The sequence below is a fragment of the Anguilla anguilla genome, chromosome 5 (genome assembly GCF_013347855.1).
Source record: "Anguilla anguilla isolate fAngAng1 chromosome 5, fAngAng1.pri, whole genome shotgun sequence".
NCBI lineage: Eukaryota > Metazoa > Chordata > Actinopteri > Anguilliformes > Anguillidae > Anguilla > Anguilla anguilla.
The window spans coordinates 39977499-40000950 of NC_049205.1; the positions used below are offsets into that span (position 1 = coordinate 39977499).

Here is a 23452-nt window from a genome sequence, read left to right on the forward strand (position 1 = left end):
CTTTTGCACTCATTCACCTTTAAAAAAGGAGGCTGGCAAGCAATTCCTATGTTTCTAGAGAGTTCTACGCACCCGTAGTGTTCCACATCAGCCAAAGCTTCCTGAGGGATTTTTATGTTTGTGAAAACATTATAAAAACTGCCTATTCATTAAGTACACATATTGATTCAAGACTGTAAGCATTGCTAGGACTGTAAGAATTGCCAAATTGACTAAAATGTCTCCTTAAACATCCAGGTTCTGCACATAAAAATAATATACTGAAAAGTGTCTTTAAAATATATGGTCAATTCAGCACAATCCATAATTCCATACAAAAACTGGAAACATTTTCTAGCCACTCTCTAAGAGCAAATGTATTATGCGTAATGTACCTGTGAGTGTGGAAATTAATATTCAAATAAGGCAAGAAGCAAAAGTTGCTGTAATAACAATATCATCACTATTTAACAGGGGGAAAGAAACGTTCGGCTTTTCAGTGAGTTTGCCCTGCAGCTGCTAACGCATTCGGCACACCCAGGTCCGCGCGGCCAGGATTAATTCAGGTTTCCTCCCCTCTGCCACGAGGCCCCGCACAAGAACGGTTATTTGTCCTCAGGAGAGGTTAGCTGCGGACGCGCAGCGAGGCAGCCTTTTGTTCAAGCACAGAGAGCAACACTCGGGATGCGATAACGTCAAACGGTGCCTCTTTAAAAACGCTCCTATATTTGGATGTACCGTCACCTCGCTAAATTAAACTATGCTAATTTAGATCGTGTTCAAGTGTGAATATTTTGACTCGCATAAAACGAGTAAAAGTTGTTTTTGTTTTTTTACAATATCGTGTTGTTTCAAACTTCAACCAGCAGCGGGTCGTTATCCCCTTCAATCAAAAGCACGCGAATTCGAATATATTAAGAGGTCATTCGTGTTTAAAAGCAAGGGGCAGCTGATGAATGCTTGCACAGAACTAGAAAGGAAAAAAGCCCGGGCAGTAAAGGGAAACTGACAAACAGCGCTGACGGCTTAATTTCCAAAGTCAGTAAAGATTTATTGATTTATCAATCGGGGCCCGGGGCGGTTCCTTTTCCCTTGGGGTGAGTGTACCATCACTGTGAACTTGGTGTCGCGGCTTAACACAAAGCCCTTACCAGGGCCCGTTCAGAGCTCGCACACCTCTTCTACTGGAAAATAAGGGGACCGCCCCCTGCAAAAAAAATGTGCAGACGTTTGGGAATTAAACTGTTCATTTGATTTGTTTAGAATGACGATTTTCTTTTGACTGAGTTCCAGTGAGGGCTGACCACATGCAATTTCAATGGAGGGGAAAAGAATGTATTTGCAAAAAAGGAGCTAACGTGCTGTGCTTATATTACTTTTCGTGGTGCTGAACTGTTTATGCAGCCGGCCTCCGAGTATATAGTGACTTCCTGGAGATGGCTTTGATTTTATTTCTTAATGCACACATCGCTGACAAATATGCAATAACATAAATACTGATAATTTGTCTCTGGTGTCAAAGAAAGAAATTAATTTAAAATAAATACAAATAGAAGTTTATGCAGGCTGGTATTAAAATTTACAATATAATGAATCGTTAATGCACCTATATTTGCTGTGTTTCTCGGAACATTATGAGCAGCGCACAGCCCTGACAGACCTAGCAGAACAACTGGTAGTCATTAAAGGCAAAAAATTCACGTGAGGAGCTGTTCCCCATGTCTCCCCCTTTCCAGTACGACCTCTTATCTTGGTGGAACGTTGCCCTCTTGTGGCTGCTCTTGGTAAGTTCACTTCGGCTTCTCTCGTCTATCTCCCTGTCAGTTCAGACACATTTTTTGTACCTGAAAGATCCGCCTCCAGGGTCGTTCAGCTTGTTTTTCTGATTTGCGGAGACCTGAACAGCGAAGCCCATGGGACTTCTGCTTGCTTGTATTGTTGGTCCCTTCCCAACTGCGCCTGAAAAAAAACACAAGCAATATTATCATGGGCTGTCCGACAGCATTTCCATCAAATGGCTCCCTACCTTTAACCATTCTTGTTAACACTGAGAGGTGGGGGGAGAGGAGGGGGCTGAGGAATGGTTCTCTCCAGGTTTGTATACGAAATTGTGCTGTCAATACCACTGTGCTTCACCGTGTCTCCTTCCACACCAAACCGTGGCCAACTGCTTGGAGACGTGTTTCCGGAAAGGCACAAAGACAGCCAGAGTGAATTTAAACTTGATTTTAACAGGCATGTTCCTCGCCAATGGCACTAAGTATTTTTAGAATTTTTCTGTCTTCAGACTTAAGGACATGCAAAAACCGATCTGTAGGACACTGAAGTAGAAGCAGACAGAATTTCTGTACACCTCAAAGCATACACACACCTGGAAAACACACACTTGTGTAGCATTACACACAAATTCTGTGCCCACCCTTTTTTTGGGGGATACGATTTGGACATGTGAACATGTGTTGAATATCAAGATTCCATAGGAGTTGCAACCAAATGTGCAGAGTGGGGACATGAATGTGTTTTTGCAGACAAATGTGCAGAGTGGGGACATGAATGTGTTTTTGCAGACAAATGTGCAGAGTGGGGACATGAATGTGTTTTTGCAGACAAATGTGCAGAGTGGGGACATGAATGTGTTTTTGCAGACAAATGTGCAGAGTGGGGACATGAATGTGTATCTGCAGACAAATGTGCCAGAGTGGGAATGGTTTTTTTTGTCTGGAGATAAATATTCCAGTTGGGATATTTCTGTTTGGGTATCAGAATACCAACATAGGGACATTACTGTGTGACTGGTGGACAAACCTGTTCCGTTAGCGAGCGCAAGCTACAATATCATAAGCAAGGCTGAGTCTGTCCTCCAGAAGGAGAAAAGGACGCACCTCTGACAGTCTGCGTGATCACCATGGGCATACGGACCTGGCTGCCCTGAACACCTGCTCTCTTGATGCCCTGGAAAGAGGTGGAGAAAGACAGCACTGGTAGCAAAAGGCCAGGGGTCAGAATTTGCCACACACTGAAGCTCGACAATGCCACAGACATGATGAGTTCTGCACTGATCGGCTTTCCTTCTAAGAGTCCCCCGCATGTACTCGGTGAACTGATGGAACACAAGCTTCCATTTAATTATTCTCCTCTGACTGCATTCCTTTTCATGGTTCTCTACATACAAAGTTCATTGGTTCAGGGAAAAAATATCCAGTTTCAGTTCACATTTTATTGTTTCTTCATCTCTACAGGAAAACATACCCTGTACAGAGCTTTGTCACAGTGGACAATATATACCAAATACATTTCGATCGATCAGTGTATTGAAACGATGTTTGATTGACGGATTGGTGAGCTGTGCAACGGCCCAAATGGGAAGTGGCGCTATTGGCAGGTGACAAAGAGATAAGGAGCACGCGTGCGTTTTTGCACACACCAACGAGGGCAGGGCGGCAGAGACAGAGTAAGGAAGGACAATGCGGTAGCCGGAGCTAATAAAAACATTTTTCTCCACGGAAACGGCCCGGGGGGGGGGGGGGGGGCGGAGCCTCGGGCCGAGGCCATCCATTGTTTAGAGGCTTCTCCGGCTGCTGAATATCTCTCAGCCTCGTTTTCCCCTCTCTGCCGTGCGCTACGTTACTGTTCAGGGCCAGGCGATGATGGAGACTCTTCCGGAGAGCACTGCCGGGGACGCGGAGACTAAGCGGCGCGTTTGGAAACGGCAGCGTTTCCGCCGGCGATAGCTGTTCACTTCCACGGCTGGCACAGCATTCGATCTGGTTCAGCACGCCGCGGAGAAGCGCCTGCTCAGCTGGCTCACGGTGCGCAATTAAATCTGCGGCTCCGTGCTCAGTCGCGTACGAGTTTGTAAGGAGGCGGGTTTACACGAGCCAATCCCTAAATATTTTGTGCACCCTATTTGAACTTAGCTTGAGGTACAGGTAGGAACAGAAGCCTTCTCGTAACGCTCTCGAAAACGCTCTCGGGCCTCGATCGGAAATTCATGTATTCCGAGTTCGGCGCGCGTCTCCCATTTGACACACCTCGAAAAAAACCAGCAGCGTTAACCAGTTTAGAATTCCTCCCCTCATCTGGAGCACTTTGATACCGGCAGCTTTTCCCTGTGATCGCATTAGTTCTGCGGTTCCCCCGCGCCAGAGACAGCTGGCCTTGTTAGCGCGCCGCTCGCGCGTTTTACTCGTTTGCAAATTGAGCCGTTGAGTTAGCGGTACCCTGCATCGCGGCGGGTAGCGCGGCCGCAGCGGGAGCGCTATCTTCCGCGCGACCGCGCCCGCGGCCCCAGAGCGCCCCTCAATTGACCAGAGGATGACCCAGTTACCTCTCCTCACCCGCTGACCTCAGACGAGGAGCACGGCTGATTGGTCCAGAGCAAGCCAGGGCTGTGGAGACTGAGGCAGTGACTGAGGCTGGAGCCAGCCAGTGCACATTACAGTACATCTCATTGGCACACAGGGGGCCTGGTCAGGGAGTGCTTTCACATGTCTCTCATTCCCACCCCATGTCCGCTCTACTGCTAGAAGTACTCAGTGCAGTTTTAAGTGAGTTTTCCATCTCCTAATTTTTTCACAATTTGGAATGGCTGACTAAATGTTTTGAGGTCACCACCGCATCCTCAGTCAATTTAGGGAAAGACTTGCAGAGTGGGTCCTCCACCCATGTGTGCTGATTTGTGTTCCAACTATCCATCATTTCATGACGGATTAATCTGACTGAAAACACGTCAGATGTCACAATGTTACTGAAAACGCACATATTTCTGCACTAAAACAAACACCATATTCGTTTGACTCGTTACATTTTCTTTGTTCTTGAAGTCTTCATTTGTCATTATTTGGGCTACATTCAAATTCTATAAAAGGCTTCTTTGTTTCATTATAACACTTCCTTTCCTCGATTCTTTCTGAACAAATCACTAGGAGACATTAAGGGAAAGGAGAGGAGGAGACCAAAACAAAGGAAAGTTTTCATAAGAGTTCCAACTTCCTCGTCTTCTGCCAACATCGTTCGGAAATGATGGTGAAATCCCCCAGCATATAGGCCCTCAAATCCCGTTACATTTTGACGTATCATAAATCCCACATAGTCCTTTGTAGGAATTCCATTATGCATATAACACTGAAAAGTGGTAGTACTATTGAAACTTTGTTTTATGATTGATGTTATCATGTGAGTAAATTTAGCTACTTATTTATTAAAAGCCTTTCTAAACTTATGACCAACAAACATTTAAAAATAAGCGATGCTTTATTTAATTTTGTTTTATGCAAGAGGAAATGGAAACGTTCCATGAACATTATTTAGCTTAAGCATATTTTGTAGTCATTTCAGGTACAAGCCGTTGTCTTAGGCTATGATATTAGAACAGGACATACATAGTGCATTTGTATCCAACATTATGCAAAACTGCATATTTCTCCTTTCTTTAAATAAAAGGAATGTATCAGTTCTTGGAATCTACCCATTCTTTTAGATAGTACTGGGCATCAGAACCAGCCAAGGAGAAATGGCTTTCGGTGGATCTATGGTAGTGAGGGTCGTCCTCCCAGGCTCCGGTACAGTCTGACACAATCCAGATTCAGTACAGAACGAGGTACATAACTACATCACAGCAGTGCCTCAATGCTCACTCCCCTGCCACATGACCAGCTAGTGCATCTTTCCCTCCCGGCATCCATCGCTGGTAAAGGAGTCTGCACGCCATCCTATTTAACAACACTTCCAGAATATTCTACCAATATTAATTCTTCTAAACTGTGACTGCTGCCATTAGCACTGAAACTCAGAGGCGAAACAAACGAGGGTAAAAATAAACGTCGCGGGAAAGGAACGTTCCCGATGGCGGCGGCGGTGGCGGCGGACCTACCACGGCGGAGCCATGCCCGGGGAGGGCGCCGGAAACCGTGGCGCTGACGCTGTTGGGGTGGCGCGCCCGGACGGTGGGCCCGGGGACGAGGCCGGGGGCGGGGGCGGCCCCCCCGGGGGGGGCGGGCTTGGCCTGCTGCAGGGGCTGCGTCAGCGACTGCTGGCTGTTGAGCAGCGACAGCCTCAGGGCAGGCAGGCTTTTCTGTTTACGGGCAAAGAGAGAGGGGGGGAAATCGGCACAGTGCAAACCGCATCACACCCGAACCAACGTTCACCCAGCGTATTAAGCATTTATAAGCACAGAGGATGTCTCCGAAACCTCCAGCAATGCCTGCAAGCTGAATATAGACATGTACTGCCATTCACAAAAACACCCAGTCTCAGTTTGCCTTTTATTGTATCTTCATCTCTACAGGAAAACACACTCTGTACAGAGCTGTGTGGCAATCCACACAATATACACCGATCAGTCACAGCACCTACCTAATATTGTGTAGGTCCCCCTCGTGCCGCCAAAACAGCTCTGACTCGTCGAGGCATGGACTCCTTGGGTATATTTGGATTCCTGTATATATTTGTATCTACTGTATATTTGTATCTAATATTTTGTATCTACTGTAAATTTGTATCTGATTGTGTTACTTTGTTGTCTCTGATGCTGCAACAGTGCCAGATTCCCCCCAGGGATCAATAAAGTACACTACTACTACTACTACTACTTATTACATTATTGGTTTTTATTACATAAAAAATTTGAAATGGATTACATTATTGGAAGTTATTACACTATTGGTAGTTTATTACATTATTAGTTGCTACAGAGCCATAAAAAGCTAAGATATTGTTAGAGGGTGAATTATTTCCACATGATTTTAAAAACTCTCGACGGGTCTGAGCTGTTTTGGCGGCACGAGGGGGACCTACACAATATTAGGCAGGTGGTTTTAATGTTGTGGCTGATCGGTGTATACCAAATACATTTAGACTGATCAGTCAAACAATGTTTGATTAACTGATTGATGAGCTGTACAACAGGCAACAGGCTAATGGAATGTGGCAAAAAGAGAAGGAGTAAATGAGCGTTTTTGTTCATTCACAATTTATGGTGGGGTACTGGTGTTGCATTTTAAGTAAACAAAAAACGAACGTTTGATATTCAGCTACTGATTTTAGCGGCCAAAGGAAACGTCAAAGCGATGCGACTGCGTCCTATTTTTAGAGCCGCCGTTCGATGGGCAAACGGATAACGTCACGGTTCCGGTCGGGAACGCTGCGTCTCGCGTGTCCCGAGCCGCTTCGCCTCCCGTGACAACGCGACTGCGTCTGCCGCTTAAGCTGTGACCGGGTGACGCGATGTGACACCTGTCACGGGCGGAGAACCCCCCCCCGGCTCCCGCCACGGGCCGCCGGCTGCCGTCTCTCAGCGCAGCCGACCCGGGGGGGTAGGGGGGGGAGCACACGGCCTTTGCTTGGCTCTCCGGTGTCACACGAGGTTACCGGCACGTGTGCGGCGCGGCGCTGTCCACCAACCTTGAGAAAGGGCACCAGGTAGGGCTGGGGAGAGGACTTGAGCTCCGACTGCAGGCGGTTGGTGAATTCCTCAGGTTCAATCTTGGCATCCTGTTAAAAAGCCATTAATGATGAACAAATGATGGTGAGACCGAAAAACTTTCAAATGAAATATTGCTAATAGGTGCTAATATTAAAAACAAGTGGTTATAAATAAAATAATATTAAGTAATGAAACGAAAGTCGCCATACTGAAAAATAACAACATGTTCCCGACGGCCCTGCAAATACACTTGTTTTGGAGATTCATATTGCGAAGGAAAGGTTGGAAATTATATGAGGGAAATTTGCATGTGTACTAAATGGCAGTACAATACATTTCAGGAGGAATAACTTGCTGCCACCTATAGACATAAATGGGTACTACACCAGATAAAAAAAGGATCTTTTTTCTGATTAAATGTAACTCAATTAAGTCATAAACTGAATGCTCAGCATCTAGCCAATTTCACTTCCCCTGAGGTGAAGAGATTTTTGTAAATAAACATTAGGCCAAATATGGTCAATGGAATCATGAACTACAACAAGACCAAAACATATTGACATTTTAGACAAAAACCTAGTACCTCTCCACCCTGAAAGCTTGCAAATGGATTGTTCCACAAGACAATGATCCCAAACAAACCTTAAAATAAAAATAAAAATGGTAAAATGGCTGTTTTGCATTAGCCATTTTGAAAGATTCTGTATGGAGGGTAAACAAACTAAAATACTGAAGTACTGAAAATAGGGGTGCCTATAACCTTATCTTTATAAAAAATCTTTTTTGGAAAGAAAATTTTTACTTTTCTCTTTTTCTGAACTCTGTATTATTAGCATAAAATATATAATTTTCTCATTTTTGAACATACAATATAGCTAATTGCTAACAACATAGCCATAAATCACCTTATTTTGGTCATCTCTATCAATGATTCTGAATCCAACTGTTTGAGTGTGTGTGTGTGTGTGTGTATGTGTCTGTGTGTGTGTGTGTATTTGTGTACGCATACACGCATGTGCATGCACGTTTGTGAGGGTGTGTGAAATACCTATAACCATTCAAAGACGTAAAATTGAAAGTCATGGATGAGGTGGACAGAGTGCGCCAGTTAAATGGCCTAAAAAATGCAATGTGAAACAAGAAGCTGGAAATACCTGATGAATGCTTTCATGTCCAACCAAATCCTTTCTAAGGGTTTAATGTTTGCAGAGGATTGCCCTAGATGACGTTTAAGCGTACCACAGCTTACTCCGTAACTTAGCCAGCAGTAGTAGAACAGAAGCACAAACTCACCAGCAGGTCCTGGACCAGGGCCTTCACGTTTCGAGAAGTCTCTGGAGAAGGCGAGTTGTGGGATGCAAGTTTGATGAGTGTGGCCAGGAAGTTCTTGCATTTCTTTACGTTTTCTTGCATCTCCTTGCAAAGGAAGAAGCACACATGTCATATTTCTTAAAAAGTGACACCGATACCTTGGCTTTGCTACAGTAAAACAGTGTGAGTTGTAATAGTCAGCATTGAAAAACGGAACCAAGTGTGTAAAAGCTGTGATAGGGAGTAAAAATAGTGAGCACTGTAAAGCTGAAGTATGTGTGTGAAAGTTATGATAGTGAGCAGTGTAAAGCTGAAGCATGTGTGTGAAAGTTGTGATAGTGCGCAGTGTAAAGCTGAAGCATGTGTGTGAAAGTTGTGATAGTGAGCAGTGTAAAGCTGAAGCATGTGTGTGAAAGTCGTGATAGTGAGTAGTGTAAAGCTGAAGCATGTGTGTGAAAGTTGTGATAGTGAGCAGTGTAAAGCTGAAGCATGTGTGTGAAAGTTGTGATAGTGAGCAGTGTAAAGCTGAAGCATGTGTGTGAAAGTTGTGATAGTGCGCAGTGTAAAGCTGAAGCATGTGTGTGAAAGTTGTGATAGTGCGCAGTGTAAAGCTGAAGCATGTGTATGAAAGTTGTGATAGTGCGCAGTGTAAAGCTGAAGCATGTGTGTGAAAGTTGTGATAGTGAGCAGTGTAAAGCTGAAGCATGTGTGTGAAAGTTGTGATAGTGAGCCATGTAAAGCTGAAGCATGTGTGTGAAAGTTGTGATAGTGAGCAGTGTAAAGCTGAAGCATGTGTGTGAAAGTCGTGATAGTGAGCAGTGTAAAGCTGAAGCATGTGTGTGAAAGTTGTGATAGTGCGCAGTGTAAAGCTGAAGCATGTGTGTGAAAGTTGTGATAGTGAGCAGTGTAAAGCTGAAGCATGTGTGTGAAAGTTGTGATAGTGAGCCATGTAAAGCTGAAGCATGTGTGTGAAAGTTGTGATAGTGAGCTGTGTAAAGCTGAAGCATGTGTGTGAAAGTTGTGATAGTGAGCAGTGTAAAGCTGAAGCATGTGTGTGAAAGTTGTGATAGTGAGCAGTGTAAAGCTGAAGCATGTGTGTGAAAGTTGTGATAGTGAGCAGTGTAAAGCTGAAGCATGTGTGTGAAAGTTGTGATAGTGAGCCATGTAAAGCTGAAGCATGTGTGTGAAAGTTGTGATAGTGAGCAGTGTAAAGCTGAAGCATGTGTGTGAAAGTCGTGATAGTGAGCCATGTAAAGCTGAAGCATGTGTGTGAAAGTTGTGATAGTGAGCCATGTAAAGCTGAAGCATGTGTGTGAAAGTTGTGATAGTGAGCAGTGTAAAGCTGAAGCATGTGTGTGGAAGTTGTGATAGTGAGCCATGTAAAGCTGAAGCATGTGTGTGAAAGTTGTGATAGTGAGCAGTGTAAAGCTGAAGCATGTGTGTGAAAGTCGTGATAGTGAGTAGTGTAAAGCTGAAGCATGTGTGTGAAAGTTGTGATAGTGAGCAGTGTAAAGCTGAAGCATGTGTGTGAAAGTTGTGATAGTGAGCAGTGTAAAGCTGAAGCATGTGTGTGAAAGTTGTGATAGTGCGCAGTGTAAAGCTGAAGCATGTGTGTGAAAGTTGTGATAGTGCGCAGTGTAAAGCTGAAGCATGTGTGTGAAAGTTGTGATAGTGCGCAGTGTAAAGCTGAAGCATGTGTGTGAAAGTTGTGATAGTGAGCAGTGTAAAGCTGAAGCATGTGTGTGAAAGTTAGTGATAGTGAGCAGTGTAAAGCTGAAGCATGTGTGTGAAAGTTGTGATAGTGAGCAGTGTAAAGCTGAAGCATGTGTGTGAAAGTTGTGATAGTGCGCAGTGTAAAGCTGAAGCATGTGTGTGAAAGTTGTGATAGTGAGCAGTGTAAAGCTGAAGCATGTGTGTGAAAGTTGTGATAGTGAGCAGTGTAAAGCTGAAGCATGTGTGTGAAAGTTGTGATAGTGAGCCAGTGTAAAGCTGAAGCATGTGTGTGAAAGTTGTGATAGTGAGCAGTGTAAAGCTGAAGCATGTGTGTGAAAGTTGTGATAGTGAGCAGTGTAAAGCTGAAGCATGTGTGTGTGAAAGTTGTGATAGTGCGCAGTGTAAAGCTGAAGCATGTGTGTGAAAGTTGTGATAGTGAGCAGTGTAAAGCTGAAGCATGTGTGTGAAAGTTGTGATAGTGAGCAGTGTAAAGCTGAAGCATGTGTGTGAAAGTTGTGATAGTGAGCCATGTAAAGCTGAAGCATGTGTGTGAAAGTCATGATAGTGAGCAGTGTAAAGCTGAAGCATGTGTGTGAAAGTTGTGATAGTGAGCAGTGTAAAGCTGAAGCATGTGTGTGAAAGTTGTGATAGTGAGCAGTGTAAAGCTGAAGCATGTGTGTGAAAGTTGTGATAGTGAGCAGTGTAAAGCTGAAGCATGTGTGTGAAAGTTGTGATAGTGAGCAGTGTAAAGCTGAAGCATGTGTGTGAAAGTTGTGATAGTGAGCCATGTAAAGCTGAAGCATGTGTGAAAGTTGTGATAGTGAGCCATGTAAAGCTGAAGCATGTGTGTGAAAGTCGTGATAGTGAGCAGTGTAAAGCTGAAGCATGTGTGTGAAAGTTGTGATAGTGAGCAGTGTAAAGCTGAAGCATGTGTGTGAAAGTTGTGATAGTGAGCAGTGTAAAGCTGAAGCATGTGTGTGAAAGTTGTGATAGTGCGCAGTGTAAAGCTGAAGCATGTGTGTGAAAGTTGTGATAGTGCGCAGTGTAAAGCTGAAGCATGTGTGTGAAAGTTGTGATAGTGCGCAGTGTAAAGCTGAAGCATGTGTGTGAAAGTTGTGATAGTGAGCAGTGTAAAGCTGAAGCATGTGTGTGAAAGTTGTGATAGTGCGCAGTGTAAAGCTGAAGCATGTGTGTGAAAGTTGTGATAGTGCGCAGTGTAAAGCTGAAGCATGTGTGTGAAAGTTGTGATAGTGCGCAGTGTAAAGCTGAAGCATGTGTGTGAAAGTTGTAATAGTGAGCAGTGTAAAGCTGAAGCATGTGTGTGAAAGTTGTGATAGTGAGCCATGTAAAGCTGAAGCATGTGTGTGAAAGTCGTGATAGTGAGCAGTGTAAAGCTGAAGCATGTGTGTGAAAGTTGTGATAGTGAGCCATGTAAAGCTGAAGCATGTATGTGAAAGTCGTGATAGTGAGCAGTGTAAAGCTGAAGCATGTGTGTGAAAGTTGTGATAGTGAGCCATGTAAAGCTGAAGCATGTGTGTGAAAGTCGTGATAGTGAGCAGTGTAAAGCTGAAGCATGTGTGTGAAAGTCGTGATAGTGAGCAGTGTAAAGCTGAAGCATGTGTGTGAAAGTTGTGATAGTGAGCCATGTAAAGCTGAAGCATGTGTGTGAAAGTCGTGATAGTGAGCAGTGTAAAGCTGAAGCATGTGTGTGAAAGTTGTGATAGTGAGCAGTGTAAAGCTGAAGCATGTGTGTGAAAGTTGTGATAGTGAGCAGTGTAAAGCTGAAGCATGTGTGTGAAAGTTGTGATAGTGTGCAGTGTAAAGCTGAAGCATGTGTGTGAAAGTTGTGATAGTGCGCAGTGTAAAGCTGAAGCATGTGTGTGAAAGTTGTGATTGTGAGCAGTGTAAAGCTGAAGCATGTGTGTGAAAGTTGTGATAGTGAGCCATGTAAAGCTGAAGCATGTGTGTGAAAGTCGTGATAGTGAGCAGTGTAAAGCTGAAGCATGTGTGTGAAAGTTGTGATAGTGAGCAGTGTAAAGCTGAAGCATGTGTGTGAAAGTTGTGATAGTGAGCAGTGTAAAGCTGAAGCATGTGTGTGAAAGTTGTGATAGTGAGCAGTGTAAAGCTGAAGCATGTGTGTGAAAGTTGTGATTAGTGAGCAGTGTAAAGCTGAAGCATGTGTGTGAAAGTTGTGATAGTGAGCCATGTAAAGCTGAAGCATGTGTGTGAAAGTTGTGATAGTGAGCAGTGTAAAGCTGAAGCATGTGTGAAAGTTGTGATAGTGAGCCATGTAAAGCTGAAGCATGTGTGTGAAAGTCGTGATAGTGAGCAGTGTAAAGCTGAAGCATGTGTGTGAAAGTTGTGATAGTGAGCCATGTAAAGCTGAAGCATGTAGTGTGAAAGTTGTGATAGTGAGCAGTGTAAAGCTGAAGCATGTGTGTGAAAGTTGTGATAGTGAGCCATGTAAAGCTGAAGCATGTGTGTGAAAGTCGTGATAGTGAGCAGTGTAAAGCTGAAGCATGTGTGTGAAAGTCGTGATAGTGAGCAGTGTAAAGCTGAAGCATGTGTGTGAAAGTTGTGATAGTGAGCCATGTAAAGCTGAAGCATGTGTGTGAAAGTCGTGATAGTGAGCAGTGTAAAGCTGAAGCATGTGTGTGAAAGTTGTGATAGTGAGCAGTGTAAAGCTGAAGCATGTGTGTGAAAGTTGTGATAGTGAGCAGTGTAAAGCTGAAGCATGTGTGTGAAAGTTGTGATAGTGTGCAGTGTAAAGCTGAAGCATGTGTGTGAAAGTTGTGATAGTGCGCAGTGTAAAGCTGAAGCATGTGTGTGAAAGTTGTGATTGTGAGCAGTGTAAAGCTGAAGCATGTGTGTGAAAGTTGTGATAGTGAGCCATGTAAAGCTGAAGCATGTGTGTGAAAGTCGTGATAGTGAGCAGTGTAAAGCTGAAGCATGTGTGTGAAAGTTGTGATAGTGAGCAGTGTAAAGCTGAAGCATGTGTGTGAAAGTTGTGATAGTGAGCAGTGTAAAGCTGAAGCATGTGTGTGAAAGTTGTGATAGTGAGCAGTGTAAAGCTGAAGCATGTGTGTGAAAGTTGTGATAGTGAGCAGTGTAAAGCTGAAGCATGTGTGTGAAAGTTGTGATTGTGAGCAGTGTAAAGCTGAAGCATGTGTGTGAAAGTTGTGATAGTGAGCCATGTAAAGCTGAAGCATGTGTGTGAAAGTTGTGATAGTGAGCAGTGTAAAGCTGAAGCATGTGTGAAAGTTGTGATAGTGAGCCATGTAAAGCTGAAGCATGTGTGTGAAAGTCGTGATAGTGAGCAGTGTAAAGCTGAAGCATGTGTGTGAAAGTTGTGATAGTGAGCCATGTAAAGCTGAAGCATGTGTGTGAAAGTCGTGATAGTGAGCAGTGTAAAGCTGAAGCATGTGTGTGAAAGTTGTGATAGAGAGCAGTGTAAAGCTGAAGCATGTGTGTGAAAGTCGTGATAGTGAGCAGTGTAAAGCTGAAGCATGTGTGTGAAAGTTGTGATAGTGAGCAGTGTAAAGCTGAAGCATGTGTGTGAAAGTTGTGATAGTGAGCAGTGTAAAGCTGAAGCATGTGTGAAAGTTGTGATAGTGAGCCATGTAAAGCTGAAGCATGTGTGTGAAAGTTGTGATAATGAGCCATGTAAAGCTGAAGCACGTGTGTGAAAGTCGTGATAGTGAGCCGTGTAAAGCTGAAGCATGTGTTGCAGGTAATGGGGCACTAATGCCAGGTCCAGATGTGCAAGGCCTGCTGGCAGCTGTGACAAGATGCCAGAGCAGAGACCTGGGAAATAACAGAGACTCCTGGGACGGGGGAAGCGGGGACGGCTGCCGCTGCCGTCTGGGGGGGCAGGGCGGTCTGGGGCTGGGCCTGGGGGGTGGTCTGCCCCCCCGCGATCACCGTGGAGGGCTGCTGCGAAGCCGTCACCGTCACCGCCACCGCGGCGGCCACCGGGCCCCCGGTCACTGCTGCCTTCTGGGAAAGTGGGGGAGCAGACAGAGACAAACGAGACATGATGACCCCCTTCCAGCAAGGCCAGAGAGCCAAGCAGCACAGCACAGGTCACCGTGTCACTTTGGGTCTGACTGCTGTGGACATGGCTCACCACTAGGGGGAGCAAGGGAGTAGTGGCCATCTATAATCATGGAGATCTGAAGGGTCCACAGAATTTTGTTCTTATTCTGATATTAACCAATCAATGAAAGCAGCTAATTACAGCTAAATCACCTCACCTGGTGTCTTGGCATAACTTGGCTGCTTATTTAAAGGACATAATGAAAAAATCACACCCTGTGGCTCTGCAGGAGTAGGGCTGGCCACCCCTGACTGAAACAAAGCAACCATAACTGCCTCCCTACTGGATTATCTGACGCAGTAATCTAAATGTTTATGTTGATTAACACTGTGACAGCCTAGCAGAGTGCTAACATTTATGCAAGTGCAGTTGCGAAAAAAAGTGCAGGGCATCCTTGGTGTGGAAGAGAAGTGGGCTGTCGTTCGCGTGGGGAAATTCAGGCTCTGGTGAATTTATGCAAGCCCTGACATCATAAATAATAAAACAAAGGTAATGGCAGGAGGAAATAATTGTTTTTGAAGATGATTCAAGAGCATAATGTTATAGGTATCCATTTTGCACAAAAATAGACCAATAAATCGGCAGCATTCTCAACCTTGATCTGATGTGTAGTTAGCATGTTTCTTCAAACATAAGAAGAAATGAGCGTCATACACATCTGGAATTAATTCTTTTGACATGGCTGCTGTAGATTTAAAAGTATGTTTATAAAATATGTATGATTTTTGGCAAAACAAGCACACAGAAATTATGCTACGATAACAAGAAACATCTTTGGCCTGTCCACAGGACACAATGCATTTGATTGTTTCTACTAGCCGTTCTACCAATGTTAGCTTTAAATGCGTGCACCAAATGGACGAACCAGCGATTCATCTAGATAAAATGTAAACAAGTGCTCATTCACTAAAGTAACATGCCTCCTATTAAAGAAACGTAAATAAAACTGACAACCGAGGTCCTGGAGGGCCAACAGGTTTTTCCTGCAATCTTTTAAACCACCATCACTTTGAGAACAGGGGAGGAGAGGGGGGGGGAGGGGGGGGCAAAATTGGTTCATTTGAAGCGATAATTATTTGAATCAGGTCACAGCCTGTTACAGGCTTGCAGACACCGCAGCCCTCCAGCAACCCTGGTCTAGAGGAGTACAGAACACGCCGCAGGGCGACGGGGGAGGGGTTTGGCGAAAACGGCGGTGCTCACGGTGGAGGCCGCGGGCGGAGCCTGGAGGGCGGGGCTGCCGGCGGGGGAGCCGGACTGAGCGACCTTGGCCTGCACCGGAGGGCCCGGCCGGATGGCCTGCGGGGACACGGGAGACTGGAGAGGAAAAGAGAGAGGACAGAGAGAGAGAGAGACCAGCTGAGCGGGACAGAAAAGGGAAAAAAAGAAGACAGACCAGGGGAAAGGAGCGAGACCCGACCGCGGTGCCGGGGTGGCCATGGAAACATTTGACACCGTCGGTCTCTCAAAACGGGAGACGATTAAACCCACTGTGCTAAGACACGCCCTTCGGAATTTTACTGACATCGATCCAGCTTTTCCTGCCCTAAGGCATTGTGCCCTGTATCTTCCTGTATGGCACTCTCTCCATTCAGGAGATACTCCTTTTCTCTTTCCTCCTAGCGGCAGACTGAGGACAGCTTGACCATCACCATCCCGGTAGCCGAACGCCAACGAGGCACACAGCAGCCAGGCTGGTGTAGAAACCGCAAAGTGTTTACCGATATTGCCAGCACGTGAGGGGTTAAAGTGTCTCAGATACCCGTTTGACTCAGACCTGGGGCTGACTGGCACCGTTAAGCCCCTGCGCTATGCGAGATAGGGGGCTGGCAGGGGAAGCGCCGAGATGTCGACACCAGAGGTTGAGGTGCCCCGTGGCACTGTGGGCACGCTGCCCACTCTGCCAGCACGGAAGGCTGGCACAAAAACAGGGTCTGGCTCTCCGTTCCACAACAGGACCCCTTGACCTGGCGTTCACCGGTGGGTGATAGAGGGGACTTCCTAGGGAAGCCAACTGAAAGGGGGGTGAGGGAGTGGGGGGGCAGGGGGATTGGGGGGAGGAGCGTGAAGTGCCGGGAGCAAACCTCACCGGCTGTGGCGCCTTGGGCGCTATCGGGGAGCGTGTGCGCTCGAGGGCGCGTGAGGGTGTTTGGTGACAGGCGTGAGGAGGGGGGGAGAGACTGCCAGAAGGGGGAGAAAGCGTCTGACTGCAAGGTATGCCATCACAACAGATTACTCATTAATGAGGTAAAGCGCTTGTTAGTTTCTTAAAACAATCAGGCAGGCGGGCAATGAACGGATTAACAAAGGTGGAAAATAGCTTTTTAAACCCCGCTTTCCTCTGACATGACTGTGGGACAGAGACAGCATGATGGGAAAGGAAAGGACAATTGCAGCGGCTGCTTCCCTGTTTAATGAATGGCATAAAGTGGTGGAATTACATTTGTAACCTTTGTGCACTTCCTGCGCATGAAAGAATGCAATTATAACAAAAAGAGTTCAGGTTAAAAGTTCAGACCCAACTTCCTTTTTATCTAAATTATTTAATGTAATCCAGCCAGTCTTTTAGCTACGGTAAGAAGTACTGAATGTCAAAGTGCAGGACACAAGACACTAATGGCAATGTGGGCGACACAAGTGTATTCATTATTACATCCAATCATGAGAAATAACTTCTGCAGCCAAAGTGGATTGGATGTAAGAAATAACTTCTGCAGCCAATTCTTATTTCTCACTTCTCTGCTTTTTAAAAGTAATAAAAGAAAAGTTGTTGGAAAGATAATCAAATGCATGAAGAGATTTAGTCTGGTATAGTGTGCACAGGTGAGAAAATCGAGTAAATTCTGCCCTCTAGTGGCTGCCCCACATGCTCGAGAAACAGCGCAGTTGGCATTGAATTCACTGCACAATTCATTCTCAGTTTCCTAAGTGATACTTTGAATCACTGACTGTTACAAATCCATTTGATAAATGTCACCTACAGGTTGGTAATAACAGCAGTAAAGCAACAGCAAAATAAAAAAATATACACTGTATATTTTATGTGGTTGTGGTTAATTCTGATTAACATGATACATAGAAATATATGTTATGGTACATATATAAGTTACAGAAGACACAAAGGGGGTCTATGGAACTTAGTCTATCTTCTGTTGAACACACAGTAATTCCCACTTTATTTCACCTGAATAGTGTGGTGGAGTTTAGAACAAGAACAACTAACATTTTCACCTTTCACTCTGTAGGACCTACAGGCTTTCCCCCAGGTTGCAGCTTCGTGCAATAGGTAAATGTAGCCTCACACACTTTGTAAATAGATAAATAAATAAATATAAATATGTAAATTTAACTTTCCTTAATCCAACCCCAAACTGCAGACCTCCAGCTTTACGTGCTGAGGGCTGACTCAGCCTTGGTATGCTGAAAACAGGCACCTTGGATTGGTAGGTAAAACTCCTACGGCATTTGCATATGAAGCGTACAAAAAGTGTATTTGTGCATCAGTGACCGTGGCTGTACTAGAACTGTCACATATAACCACACTTTAGCGGTAATGGTAAGAGTTTGCTTCAAATAGAGCATCGCAAATGTGGTCATTCACAATTATGTTCCGAGCAACAACCAGTGAGAAAAGAAAAATCAAATCACCAAATGAAATTTTATATCTGAAATATCTACATTACCTGCCAAAGAGTTTATATCCCTCTTATCAGAAAAACTAATGGCACATGTACACATATTCCAATAATTGTTTTTCCTAGGTTGGAAGTCAGATCCATGTTAAGCTAGGATAGCCAAGTACGTACACGGTATGGTAATGCTTTATGTCTTTGCAGTCAAAAAAATGCCTTGTAAACAACACTCACCCAATATGTAATTGGGTCAAACAGATTTTTAACAATTGTTTGACCCAGGTCTACTGCTTACATATGGTGTTCATTTCAAAATGATTCTATATCATGATGTAGAAATCCCGGAGCATAACAGGATGTTAAAACATTTGATAAAGGGGCTTGGGATAAAGGTGACTGGTCATCATTTTCTGCCGTGAAAATGAACACACATTCATCTCCCCACCTGTTTTATTCCACTGCAATCGCCTCTGAGAGTACGTCTCGTGTGAGACAGCTAGATGGCAGTCCATCCCCACTGTCTCCCGCTAACGGCCTCAGCGTCTCTGCACTAATCCAGCGTCTGATCGCTGATGAGCGCTCCCGCCTGTAGGAGAGCCTCTGGAATGCACAGTGTTACAGGATAAGCAGCTGTTCGACAGACTGTGTTCCTGACTTCCAAAGCAACATCGAGCAGATTGCAGGATGAAGGCTTTTCCGCAGTTCCCACTTTCCCAGTGAGTCCTCTCTCCCACAGCCATCCTTATTCTCTGTGCTCCTCATACAGACTATCACTGCTCCTATCTGTGCTCCTCATACAGACTATCACTGTTCCTCTCTGTGCTCCTCATACAGACTATCACTGTTCCTCTCTGTGCTCTTCATACAGAAGACTATCACTGCTCCTCTCTGTGCTCCTCATACAGACTATCGCTGTTCCTCTCTGTGCTCTTCATACAGACTATCACTGTTCCTCTCTGTGCACCTCATACAGAAGACTATCACTGTTCCTCTCTGTGCTCCTCATAAAGACTATCACTGTTCCTCTCTGTGCTCTTCATACAGAAGACTATCACTGCTCCTCTCTGTGCTCCTCATACAGACTATCGCTGTTCCTCTCTGTGCTCTTCATACAGACTATCACTGTTCCTCTCTGTGCTCCTCATACAGACTATCACTGTTCCTCTCTGTGCTCCTCATAAAGACTATCACTGTTCCTCTCTGTGCTCCTCATACAGAAGACTATCACTGTTCCTCGCTGTGCTCCTCATACAGAAGACTATCACTGTCTTCTTTGCTCCTACTTCTGCATGGATCTTCTGACCATCTGTCTTTCACTCATACATTCACTTTAACTTCACGTACCCTCTAAACTGCCATCTTTCTCTGTCATACACACACACAAACCGACACACACCCTACCTCTCCATCATGTCAGCTCCTCGAGTAGGATTTTATTAAAAAAGAAGACTGCATAAAAATTGCTGGCGTGGCTGAAACTTTACAAATTTCAATGTCAAATTTTTAAGCTTGTGTTAGTGGTTTTGACAGTTCTCATGTCAGGCACCATACATTTTAAAGACATACAGAGCCAAAAGAAATTATTCTGGCAATTTTTGAAGATGAGAAAATAATGTTGTACAACACAAACAATAAAATTTCCGACCTACAGTATATTCTCTGTACAGAAAATGGGCACTATTACAGTATTACAACTGCTCAGAAAATAACATTAGTAGCTATCTGGGACCTGCAGGTGAAGCTGAGCACCGGATCACCTGATTGCTCATTACAGCCACCTGTGTTCACCTGATGGCCCAAGTGAATAAAAGCCTGAAAAGACTGTAGTACGAGATATCCCTTTTGACTCCTTCAGACTCCTTTTAAGACCCCTTTGCTTCCTTATGCTTTTACACTTCGCAGCTACCATGTCTCGCCCTGTTTTGTTCTGTTTATTTTGTGTTAGAGTATTTTTGTTGTAGGTTACAGGTGGGCAGGCAGTTTCTTTCCTTTCTTATTTTAACATGTTTTTAGATAGATAGGCCAAAGTAGGGAGAGTATTCACCGGAAGACTCAGTCCTTTGTCTTTGCCCAGTAGAGCGGTATAGTACTGGGTTTTGTTTTAGATAAGGAGTAGCCTAGCTCTGTCCTGTCTACTGACCGTGCCATCCTGTAAACCTACATATGGGTAAATCATTCTGTTTTTGCCTTATGTTTGTAATAAATTTAATCTTTGTTATGTACACCTGGACTCCTTTTCTGGTTAGTGGCAATAGTTGTGTTACTGTCCATTTTAGTCCCTAGCTGTTGCTACTTAAGTTGACTTTTGGGACGCAACACATTTCTCTTAAAGTAATATTTTTCTACTAAAAACTCTTAAATAAAATCCACAATTGCAGAACAAAGGATCGGAAGGATCTTGGAACTATTTTGTATTAAGACATATTAAGACATAAGAAATATTTTAATCAATCTCTAAAATCATTATAGAATACGACTGGGTAGTGTTTTCCTTGTAGTTTGGGTTCACAAAATAATGAAAACAGAAGCATGAATATTTGTGTCACTTATTTTTCTTAAATAAATGTATAATTTGAGAACAGTATAATTTTGGTTGATTTCATTGCATCGTTATTAAATTAGAATATTTCCACATTTTAGAACTGGTATAAATTTTATAGTCTTTTTTGTCTTTATCAAAGGTCTTTATCATCTTTATCAAAGGTGTGAATAATTTTGGAGGGCACTAATTTCCACCAAAACTTTGATCACTGACCAAAAGTTTAACCCACAATGTGCGCTGCATCACAACCTTGAATCTCACTCTCCTGCGATGGTTATGTACCACAGTACGCATGCAGCATACCAGCAAGAGCTGGATGTAACGGCTTTAACAGAAGCAAACCTGATACTGACACTGTGCATTAATTATCAGACAGCACTTGAGCCAGGTGGATTTCTGTACGGGAGAGTGACTCCTTTTAATTCTCAATACTACTCAGATTGACTCACAGCTTCATTGGCGTTGTCAACGGCTGTATAAATATTATCTAAATAAAGACACGTTTTCAACATACCAAAAAAAGTGACACAACGGGCTCAATTTCCCGGCCGACGCAAAGCGAGGAGCCGCTGCTGGGGGTGTGTCAGTCAATATCGCCTGGCGTTGTGCAATTTTGGCAGCTCATAGGCATTTTCGGGACATTCCAGTCTGTCATGTGCACCATTACATTACATTACATTACAGGCATTTGGCAGACGCTCTTATGCAGAGCGACGTACAACAAAGTGTATAACCAAACCAGGAACAAGTATGACGAAACCCATGCGCCACCCGCCTGCCCAGACCACATCAATGCTGTATGGCGCAGGTCGTCGTCTGGCAGATTGGTCATTTTGGGGCTTTACAATGCAATGCCCAAGTTTCACAGTCTATTCAAAAGGCGATCAACAGTTTTTGTGGATCACATACCGTCCAATTCGACTTGACTTGATTTTACATGAATCACAAAAGTTAAAAAAAATGCATTTATTTTTCATTTTCGTTTTTATTATTATAATTCCTGTATTTATTTCTATTTCTAATTGTTTGTGGCTGTTCCTATACTCCATAGTGGTCCTGCATTTCATTCTTTTTCTTATACCTGCCTGTAATGAGAAGAATGACAATGAATGCAACTTGATAATTCAAATTTGAGTGAAACAATTAATAATCATCAAAAATTCCATAAAACATAACTGAGTAGTGTAACGTATCTTACCGGTGGAAAATTTTAAATCAGCTTGAACATAATGCCTCGTTCAGTACTTTTCTACATAAAATATTAATATTCGTGCTTAGAAAAAAAAAAAGCTTTTTTGGCATGTAGACCCTATACTTTATTTCAAATCATTGATGGTCACAGAATGTCATCACCACTCGTGGTCAAGAAGATACAAGTCAAACCTATGCTGATTTGGAATCAGGAGATAAATAATGGAAATACGTGTAAATACAAGTAAAACATCGAAACCACCACTCATCCAGTTGTTGTGAATGATGGCCTCGTACACTTTAATTTTTCTTTCTTTTTTCATGTGAGCAACACTAAGACATTTTACTTTTGTGAACGAGATCACTGGCATTGTATGATTTCCCTTGGTTTTACTTTGTTTCATAAAACTTCAAGAAGCTGTTGTCATAATTTCGTAGGTATAGCATCGATCATTTAAACTAATTATCAACAAGTGATAATAGTAATGAATATAAATATAGAAGACTATGAGAGAGACATGCATACACATGAATACATGCATAAACACGCGTACATTCATGCTGAACGAAATACAGAGGCATGGATTCAGTCATTTCCTTTTACCATGAGTGACAAATAAATTAAAGTGTTTGTCATATATTTAAATGGAAGTGTTTTTATTGGGGTATTGTGTACACAACAGACCTACTAATTGTTTGTACGTATAGAGGATCTATAGAGCTAACTAGCATTAATGGAGCAATACAGAAATGTGGCATTGCAGCTACAGTAGCCTAGTTAAAAAAGTAGTTAACAGTAGAAATGGCACAGCGATGAATTTGAACATTCTCACTTTAAGAAAATCGATCTACAATATCTGTCATTATCTTGCGCCAGTTTACAGACGACTGGTAAGGTTAAGTACTGGACTGAATCGCAGAGCAGATTTTGATCCTTAATTTTGGACCTGTCTGTACTAACATTACACACTCGGTCTGTCAACTCCTTAGCAAGGTAGCTAACATTAAACTCGGTCAAAATGGTAAAAGCAAAACTGTCTGAAGTGTGTGTGTATTTTATCTGGATTTCAGAAATATACACGAGTTTCCCGCCAAAATTATAGTTGCAAAAGCAACAGTTTTTAGGCAATTAGTAGCTTGCAAGGAAGCAAGCGTAATGAGTTAGAAATTTGTCTGACCCTGAAGAGGGATTTGAATCCTTGCCTGTCACTTGTCAAAAGATCCCATAGGCAAGCATGCAACCCAGTGAGCTACTAGTGAAGTAGGTGCTAGGGCCGCAAAGTATGTTTGTTTATTTTTAAACCATGCGCACTTCTATATATGCCCATTTTGCGTGCGTTTCTGGTGTTCGCTTGGCTGATGCAGCTAAATGTGCAATGGGGAGATGTATTTTTTATGGGCCTGGAGCATTTGTGATGATGTAATCGACAGGAAAAAAAAGGAGGAAGCAAACATAAAACCCCCGCAAAATCCCTTGAAGAGTGCCGAACTCTCAGTGCTGTATAGGTATGGTGCATACCTGCTATCCCAAGTTAACGATCTATAAACAACACAAATGTCAGATG

At 43.6% G+C, this 23452-nt stretch overlaps 1 protein-coding gene across 3 annotated transcripts in view; it reads right to left on the reverse strand.

The window, feature by feature from the left end:
• Window positions 1-23452, reverse strand: part of LOC118228436 (transcription initiation factor TFIID subunit 4-like) — a 76379-nt gene that overhangs the window by 46927 nt on the left and 6000 nt on the right. Inside the window, exons 3-9 of one of the 3 annotated variants that reach the window (XM_035419959.1) lie at window positions 15726-15839; window positions 14231-14422; window positions 8696-8818; window positions 7381-7470; window positions 5852-6052; window positions 2862-2931; window positions 1824-1938 (exon numbers count right to left, since the gene is read on the reverse strand). In XM_035419959.1, the coding sequence (XP_035275850.1) occupies window positions 1824-1938; window positions 2862-2931; window positions 5852-6052; window positions 7381-7470; window positions 8696-8818; window positions 14231-14422; window positions 15726-15839 (905 nt within the window). The remainder of the gene's footprint in view (window positions 1-1823; window positions 1939-2861; window positions 2932-5851; window positions 6053-7380; window positions 7471-8695; window positions 8819-14230; window positions 14423-15725; window positions 15840-23452) is intronic. The other 2 variants (XM_035419961.1, XM_035419960.1) reach the window with 2 other exon arrangements.